This window comes from Egretta garzetta, unplaced genomic scaffold, assembly GCF_000687185.1.
Source record: "Egretta garzetta isolate BGI_Z169 unplaced genomic scaffold, ASM68718v1 scaffold332, whole genome shotgun sequence".
NCBI classification, from domain to species: Eukaryota; Metazoa; Chordata; class Aves; order Pelecaniformes; family Ardeidae; genus Egretta; species Egretta garzetta.
Genome location: NW_009258879.1, coordinates 485,731 through 495,008, shown reverse-complemented (window position 1 = coordinate 495,008; position 9,278 = coordinate 485,731). Strand labels below are relative to the sequence as shown.

General features: G+C 58.2%; 1 protein-coding gene across 1 annotated transcript in view; it reads right to left on the bottom strand.

The window, feature by feature from the left end:
* PLXND1 (plexin D1) overlaps positions 1 to 9,278 on the bottom strand; it is a 56,390-nt gene that overhangs the window by 23,754 nt on the left and 23,358 nt on the right. The window contains 6 exon segments of the mRNA XM_009633821.1: positions 182 to 289; positions 1,356 to 1,470; positions 5,053 to 5,202; positions 6,080 to 6,355; positions 6,538 to 6,628; positions 8,880 to 9,047. Of these exon segments, the coding sequence (XP_009632116.1) occupies positions 182 to 289; positions 1,356 to 1,470; positions 5,053 to 5,202; positions 6,080 to 6,355; positions 6,538 to 6,628; positions 8,880 to 9,047 (908 nt within the window).

Below are 9,278 nucleotides of genomic sequence, written 5' to 3'. Positions count from 1 at the left end.
ACGCTCCCAGCCACCCAGCCCCATTCACAAACCCTGCCAGAGCTCAAAGGTGATGACAGAATTTCTCCCATAAGTAATTCTATAAAATTCTATGGAGCAGAAGGCGAATGGCTTCACCCCTGCCCTGCCGGCATCTCCCTCCCTTCTCGGCTCCTCCCCGGCGCCCAGCTCGGTGCCTCACCTTTGCGGATTTCCTCCCGGATCTGCGACTCCATCTCCTCCATCTGGAGCAGGGTTTTCTGCCAGTAGCGCTCCGCTCTGCGGCTCTTTGTGCAGAACACAAAGAGTGCTGAAAAAGAGGAAGGGAAGGAGCCTTTGGGATGGGGCTCAGGAGCAGCCGCAGCCGGGATCAGCACGGGCCTCTGCTGCCACAAGCACAGAAAGCTGCACTTAAGAGTTGGTCTAACGCCTGCAGCAAGCCTGGTCTCTGATCAGGCAGCTGTCGATTCCCTGTGAATAAGTAAAACCAGCTGGAATTTAACGACCGTGCTGTAACTGTCACCCTCGGCTCAGGCCTGGGCTGTCTGCATGCACCTTAACTGCGTATCAGTGTTCCAGCTGATTGATGCACACAGATTTTAGGACGTTTACACCTGTATGACGGCGTTCATGCCTGACAGTCTTCCCATGCCTCCAGGGAATACATTTCTAATGACAGGTGGTGCATGCAATAAATAGTGTGCGTTATAACCTTTTTAAAAACGGATTAACTCCCTATTGGAAACACCTCCCTTGCTGTGACCCGACAGGGCTCTTGCCGCAGTCGTTCTGGGCACGCAGCGAGAAGATACCCCAGGCAGGGGACAGAGGAGCGCTGCACGGCGTCCAGTGAGGCTAGCGACTGCGGTGCCTGCTCCAGACCCGCAGCGAAGGATGCTCGCCCCGTCCTTCACGCTCTGCCCGGCGCCTGTCACTGGCTGTCACCAAGGACAGGACCCTGGGCTGGGTGGACCTTGGGGATGGTCCAGGGCAGTCATGCCCGTGAGTGAGCCCTGTTCAAGTCAGCATGAGTCCAAGACCAATCTCCCACACCCTTCTCTATTTTGTATTACAGTAGCCACTAGGGGGTTGGGCAAAAAGGGTAAGTTTATAAATATCACAGGCTCAGGCAACGGAGCTGAGCTATGGATTGAGCCTGCAAACGCTCCGTGCTGCAGGAAGCTTTGATCCTGCGTACCGGCTTGGTCCTCTACAAAGCAGAGCAGATACTTGCTGCACCCAGGCCAGTTTCAGATACCACACCACGGCAGCACCCAGAGGTTTCCTAACCCATGGATGATGCGTCTTCACCCCTCCACATGCAATGAGAAAAAAACCTTGGCACAGCCTGGCAACTCGTCATTCTGTTCCCTTACCGACGACAGAGAGGACCAGCAGGATGCTGCAGATGACAATGGAAACGATGATTGCAGTCTCTCCTCCCCCAAGGTGAAGCATCGCAACCGTGTAGTTGAACTTCCCAACTTGGATCTAGAGAGGGAGGAGGAGGGAGGAAAAGCAGGAGCTGAGCAGCGCGTTGCCGAGAGTCCCAGAGGTCGGGCAAGGGGGGACATCGGGGCAGCGCTCGGCAGACCCTTGCCCAAGGACGTTCTGACCACTGCGGGGAAGCCGTGCCGTGCCTTTCTCTGCTGGACCCTGGGGACTGTGTGTGCCTTGGAGCAGCCCCGTTCCCTTCCTGCGTGCCCTGGTGGGAAGCAGGGTGGTACCGCGATGCTGCCCATCCTTGGGCCACCACGGGCCTTCAGTGGCAGAGCCACAATCTCCAGCCCACATCACGGCCCCACCATACCCACCCCAGAGCACAGGACAACCCTTCCTTAGAGGGCTCACCCCACCGTACAGTACTGCCTGCACCACTTGTACTAGAAAACCACTTCCATTAATCACCCGACATCATCATGCTCTGAATGGCCTCTGAATCCCAGCTGCACTCCCCGTTCCCCTCCAGAAGCAGAACTGCTGCCACTCAGGAGAAGGAAGGTAAAGGAACTTTAAAGTCTTTGAAATACAAATAAAGTAAGGGAATAAAAATAAATAATAACGAGACCAGAGACCAGTAATGGTCTCGCAGGTAAAGCAGTGGACCGGGTGTCAGGAGGTGCTGGCTCTGCTCCCAACCCCTGCTTCTTGTGACCCCAAGCACAAACCACTTGAGCTCAGTCCTTCGGTCTCCTGATCACCAGAAGGGAAGAGGCCAACGCACATCACAGACGAGCCGGCGAGTTTACCCGGCGCTGGTTATAAACGGCTCTCTAGGCCCCTGGGATGAAAGGGTTCAACAGCATCATCTGATAAGGAAAACTCATGACCACACAAGTCCTCCTCGGATTCTGGAAATGCGAGTTTCACTTCTCTTAAGGAATGAGAAGCAAGAGAAACTTGAGCAAAAAAAAAAACCACCCTGAAATGAGGTAGGGAAGAGATGGAATAATCTTATGACTACATCTGTGTGACAGAGTGCCTCCGGGAAAGGCACACGCTGAGGCTAAACTGCAGTCAGCACCTGGGCCAAAGCAGTGCCACCAGCGGGGCCTTCCCACCACAGCTGTGCATCGAACACCACGTAGTGCACAGCTCCTGCCCACCAGGAAATCCAAGCCCTTGCTCCTGGAGCACCGGTGAGGGCACCGATGCTGCCAGCTGAAGGCGCCTGGAGAAGCCTGGAGGTCCATCCCGGCGCTGCTCCCTCCACAGGCAGGAGAGGAAGGACCGCCCAGCCGCAGGCAACGCCGGCTGCCGTCACCTGGGGTCAGGACAACCTTCTGCACCTCCAGCCACCAGTGCTGGACCTCAGGGCCAGGCTCCTGTGGCTCCCAGCCCCAGCATGCCCTGGTCCCAGCCCTCAGAGGGATGCTGATGGTTTCTGGGGTGGTGCCTCCAGGCACTTAGCACCCAACGCTACGAGCTTCGGTCTCCCACCCAGCAGGCACCGCTGGCAGCCGAGGTGCTGGATGGGGACAGGGAAGGCTGCGAAGGTTATTTTACAGCCTGCACCACACCCTGCCTCGCCTCAACGCTTCCACCTCTTCCGTCTGAAACGCTGCGATGAGACAAGTCCTCGATGCGGTTTCAGTCTTTTTTTTTTTTTCCCCACCAACTCAACCTTTTGCGTTTGTCAGAGGAGAAATCCCATGCTTGCTGTTTAATTCAGTGTTTAAATGGTTTGGTCATGCACAAAAATGGGTTTGAAGGCTTCGGCAAGCGTCTCTTGTTTATTTGGACAGGTCTACTCAATACAATTTTTTGCAAAGGGAATTAATTAGGCTGCAGGTGAAATGGGAACACTTCCCGTCACCAGCACGTGGGGTGCAGCAGGGGCCAGAGGACACCCCGCTCCTGGGAAGAGGGGTCGGGGCTGGGCAGGGCTCCTGAGGCACGGGGACCCACGGGGGTCACTGGGAACCGCGGTCTGGCTATTGGGATGGAGCTGTCTTGCAGCCTCCCAGGGTGGGAACGGGGACCCATTGGGACTAAACCAGGCCAGAACCAAGCTCCAGCTCACCTAAGCCACTCCCAAAAGAGCTACGCCAAGGGGCCCCCCAAGACACAGGGTGCTGGGGAGCCCCATCTTCACCACCCTCCTCTCTACAGCTTCTGCTGCCCTGGGCGACTTGCTAACACCTGCACAGACCCCGAGTCACGGGCAGAACAAAGACCAAGAGTGGGACACGTTTTAAAGGGCTGCTTGCCCGTGCTCCCATCCCTGCAGACGCAAGCTCGATCATCCAAGCAAGAACAAACGGGGCAGTCACAGCACGGGGCATTTCAGCTCCCCAGAAGAGAGGATTTGCCTTGGCAGGGGAGGCTCCCACAGCCCCCAGTCGATCGTCGCCCCGGACGCAGGTCAGGTAGGGACTGCGGCACAAGTCCGCCCCGCGCTGCCGGAGCTGTCACCAGCCCGTTACAACCCCGGGCAGGCACCAGGGTTTGCCGAGTGCGCAGACGGGCACGCAGGGCGATCATTCAGCCGCGCTCTCGCTGCCGGGGCGCCCTTAGCAGCTACGCGATGCTTTGGGCCGGGTATCGTTCTGCTTCCTCGGGACCTGCCGGGGCATTGCTCTCAATGTTTTATGTCAAACCAAAACGAGGAAGCTCATAAATTCCTTGTCTTCCCCAAAGGGATTTCCCTGCTTCTCAGTTCTCACTAAACCCAAAATTACCCTGTTTAAAATTTCCATTAAAACGACAGGAAATTCTGCTACTTCTGCATCTCCACCTTTCCAGTTTGCAACGGAATTCACACACCACAGACCATAACCAGCAAACTGGGCAGCCCTGCCAGTGAACTGGTGCCCCATCTCTGCACCTTTCCTCTGGGCAGCATGAGTCCACGGCCCCCCGCCCCGCCCGGCCCCTCTGCTGCCTTCCTTCTCCTCCTCCTTGCCCCCTGGCTGCTAGCACACCGGCCGGAGCGGGGCCTTGGGCCACGGCGCGGGAGGCGCTCGCTCTCCAGACACGAGAGCCACGGTCACAGCCCTGCCTGGCAATGGGCTGCATGTGACATGAGGGGAGTGAGAAGAGCAATGAGTCAAGCCCTCGGTGGGAAAAAAGGGCAGCAACTTGGAATTCCACAGACCCAAAGATGAACAACGGCCCTGGATACCCAACTCTTGGCAGTGACAAAGCAGCAGCCCCTGGGAAACACGGCAAAGCCTTCCAGCCCCGTGTGCTGCCCTTGCCCTGCCGGGCAGGGACCCATCTCCAGTGCTTTACTGGAACTTGGCAAGGGCCAGGTCCTCGTGTCCACTTGCCGCTCTTCTGCCAGCAGCAAGAGGCTGGCTGGCTGAAAACTGCATGGAAATCCCCAAACTTCTCTCATGAGGGGCAGAAAGAAAATTACTGCTAGTGACAAAAATTCACATGGCTGGGATTTCACAGTGCCTTACGAGAACTGACCCAATCTCCCCGTCTGCAGCTCACAGCACCGTTCACTCAGCAGGCAGCTGATGGTGCCCCCGGATTCGGAGCAGGGCAGCCCCTCTCCATGCCTTTTTAGGGAGCCCTCCGGCCCCCGTGCTCCCAGCTCCCAGCGTGGGGGCTCCTGGGACTCACCGTCACCGGTAACTGCCTTTCCGAGGTGCTCAGCGACTCATTGACGGAGCAGTGGATGACTTTGTCTGAAACAATCTGGATCTCGCAGGAGATAAGGCCAATTTTCACTTGGTACTCATTGCTCTCCAGGCCCAGGCTGTCAGGCTCTTTCTGGTGACAAAAATAGAGTCAGGATGTCAGTTTTTAGAGCAGCAGCCGGAACTGCAAAGGATTTTCCTGCTTTACTTCCCATATTCCCTGCTGGTTTTCAGGCCTGGGAGGGGTCTCCCTCACCAAGGACATTTTTCCAGCACTCCACAGGAAACCCAGAACCAGGCCATTCCCCATTTTCCTGTTTCCCATTCCTGACTCAGCATGGGGCATGGGATGAGCAAGCCCCTTGTGGAACCTGGAAAAATTGGCTTTTGATCTGCCCTGTCTGTGCACCGCAGATAAGGAGCTGAGCACCCACCTGGGAGGGGGAAGGATGTACAAGAGGGGAGATGGCCAGGGGATGCTCCGACAGAGCCGAGCAAGGGGGAGCACCGTTCCGCAGGCAGTGAGGATATCCTGCGGTGAACAATGGCCTTTGAATTGCTACTGCGCATTGTCCCAGCCCTCAGCTGCCGTACCCCGCTTCCTTCTGAACTGAGCTGAGCAGCCACAAGAGAGGAATGCATGACCTGTTTCTGCAGGAATGAGCATCTATTGTCAGGACCTTCTGGAGTACCTGCCTGATTTCAGGCCAGCGCGTTATCGTTCTTTTTCATACATCCAGTGTTTTATTTAGCTTCTGGCTATTACATCCTTCAACTTGCCGTGCCTCAGAGGGCATCCCCAGGCCAGGCTGTGCCTCCCGCTGAAGGCTGATGCAGGTGCATGAGCTGAGCAAGAGCTGCCCGCTCCCGTGCGGCTCTGCCCCTCATCCGCCCCCGTCCCCCTCCTGCGCCTGGGGACAGTTGCTGTGCTGGCGCTGAGGACCCAAGAGCCTCCCGGGGGAGCAGGCAACACCCCCGGAGGAGCGGAGCTGCAGAGGCCACTCTCTTACGTGTATAACCAGAGTTAAGGGCTCGCCGGGGTGGTGCTTGATCCATTTCTCCTTCTTGGCTGTGAAGAACTGGGGGTCGGCATAGTACTCCATGCTGAACTTGCTGATGTGCAAGGCCTCCTCGGGGTACATCTCCTCGTCCAGAGCCGGACGGTCGTCAGCATAGAGGCGACCGTTGAGATAGAAATCGACGGGTGCAGGCTTGCTCCCTGCGGTGACGTTGGAGGCAGCTGGAGAGGGGCAGGTGATGGCGCTGTCGGTGTGAACCTTACAGCTCTGAAAGCAGCAGAGAGCACGCACATCAGAAAACTGACCTCCTGGGTGCTCCCACCCAGCCTTGCTCCCAGCTCAATCCCCAGCACAGCCCCAGGCCTCAGCTTCACGCCCCCAACGCCTTCAGGCAGCAGGCACGCAGCCCTGCTCCCCGGTACCGGGCGATGCCCAGCGGGGACACCCACCGTCTGCTCTCTGCCGATGCCACGGACCACCATGGACACGTTCTGGACCAGCTCAAAGCCTCTTCCTTCCAGGGTGATGATCCTGCCCCCGCTGCAAGGAGAAGGGGAGACAGAGAGGGTGACTGCAGGGGACAACGCAGAGCAGCGAGGTGCCATGGCTGGGTGTCCCCCCTGCCATGTCCCAGGGACGTCTCCCAGCTGCTTGAGCAGAAAATGTAACCCAACAGCCAGAGTCTTCCTCCTCCTTGCAGCAAGCACCCACTCTGCCACCAAGGTACCAGGGAAGGACGGAGGAGCAGCAGCTGCTGCGGTGGAAGGGGGGGGACCTCTTCCAGCAGCAGCCAACTGTCCCCCTTGCCCCCCCGCAGAGGAGCAGCCTGCCTCTGCATGCCAGGGGTGCGCAGCGGGTTGCCCAGGCCACCAGCAGTGTGAGAGGTTTACCTCCAACCCCTCAAAGTAAGGGCCAGAAGATATTCCCTGCCCCTGCCCCACAGCAACCCGCAGAGGGGTCTGTAAGCCTTGGAAAGGGAAGAGACCCATTTGAGGCCGACAGGCATCCTCTGCACCTCCCGGACACTTCTGATTTAGATCAAAATGTGAGAGTCACTTTGTGTTTTGGATCTGCTGCCTGGGGAATGCCTGGAGACGTGGGCCTCCCAGTGTGCAGTCAATTAATGACTGTAACGAGGGCCCTGATGCACACAGGGCTGCGGGGCAGAGCAAGGGGTGGGGAGCCAGCGCCGCACGCCTGCTCCGGGCAGCAGAAACTATGCCCTGGGTTTACCTCCCCCTTCCTCCCTATCACCTTTGCTCAGGGTATCTGTCCAGAACAGGCAGGGCTTTCTGAATCCCACTGTCTGAAGAGCACTCCAGACACAGTGACGTTGGGTCCAAGGCCCTGGCAGCCAGGTTTTACCGCACTGTGGCTATCACCACACAGAAATGATCCACGCTTCTAACGAGCAGCCTGCCTGTCACATCTGCAGAGCAGCTTACAACTTGTGTTTTGTTTTAAACCCCGCTTACACTGATTATTTCAGCAATGCGGGAGGATAAATCAGATCCAGCTGAATTTTTACAGGAGTCACTGTCCCCTCGTGGTCAGCAGCCCCGCAACGCGCCGGAGCAGCCGGGCTACAGGAGCCAGCAAGCAGCCCGAAGAGAGAGACCGCTGCCGTGCTCTCAGCCGCTGGAGACTTGGAAACTGCTGTAAATACTAAGGAAGCAGGCTCAGGTGACAGAGAAGTGCCCTGTCCCTCGTGAGTACGGGCAGGGACATTCTCCCGCTGCCTCGGCTCGCGGGCCGGCTGGGAGCTGACGCTGGCTGAGCCACCGCTCTGCCCAGCCATTAACTTTCCCGCAGCCCGCGTCTTTGGCGCTGTGCTTGGGAACACCGAGGCACAGCTTTGCTCCGCAGGATGGGACCACCGGAGCGCCCCGGCGTGCCGCTCTCAGCGCGGTCCTGCAGGCGCAGGCACTGCGCTCTCGGGTGTCTTGGTCAGCCCGCAGTTTTCCGGGCTCTGCAGCTGAGGAAGGGGGGATTTTGCCACGGTATCCAAAGGAACAGGAGCCTGAGAGCTCCACGGAGAGACACGAAATTAAAAGCAACACGCTTTTAAAAATTAAATACTGTGACCTTGGGGAACGCTGAAACCCAAAATTACAAATCTCAGCTTATCCTCCAGCAGTTTTACTGCCAAGAAAAACCCTCAGGGTCTCATAAAGCGCCCTCGCCGAACCTCCCTAAAGCGCCCACCAGGTGTACACAGCACCATCACCAAGCTGACTTTTTTCCATGCCTTAAACGCACCGAAGCGAGCTACGGACAGTCCTGGTGTGTGAGACTGCTTCCACTCCCGTGCTGGGGTACCCGACGCCCCCCAAGAGCACCCTGCATGCCCCTTTGTGCCTGTCTGCAGGGCAACCATCAAACCCCAGGGCTCAGGAAGCCCCTTCCCCCTGCAGGACCCGCTCCCACCAGCCCGGAGCTGCTCCTCTCCTTCTGCGGGCAGATGTGGACATGCGCCGGGTCCGGAATGGAAGTGATCACGCCAGGACAGCGCGGCCCAGGGCCCCGACACCGCACCCGGCCTCCCGGCTGGGCTTCAACGACTCCGGGGTTCCCAGCACGGGGGTGCTCAGCATCTACTCTGTGTCCGGCCGGTTGGAAGCTCGGACCGGGCGCGCTCGCCTTGCCTGCAGCGGGCTGCACCAGGACACTCCCAGCAGCTCTGCGCTGGGGTCGGAGCGTGCTGCTCCCTCTCGCAAATTAGGAGGACGACCCCCCCAAAGAGCACAAATCCGGGCAGACTTGACTGTCTCTCCTGGGGCAGGGTTCTCACCTGAGCTGGCTCTTTTTAGGGTTGATGTCTGATATAACCGGGTTCTTCTCATACTTGAATGTGATGTTGTAGCCGGCACAAGACTTGTTCTCGAACTGGACGCAGACTCGCACGGCCGTGGCGAGCTCCGCGGATGGCATGGTGCAGGTGATGGTGCTGTCGTTGCGGCTGGGCGGGGAAAGGCAGGGTGAGCTGCGGAGCCACGGCAGACAGAGCGGCCGGAGCCAGGCACTGCGGACCTGGGCCCCCCCGGGCTCAGCAGAGACAGGCGAGACGGAGCTTCCAGTCACATGCCAATCACCTATTAATTACACTGCCCACTAACAAGCAATTCTGAGCATTTGCCATCCCAGGCTGCCAGACTCATTTCCTATACAGCCCAAGGAACAGGGCAGGCTC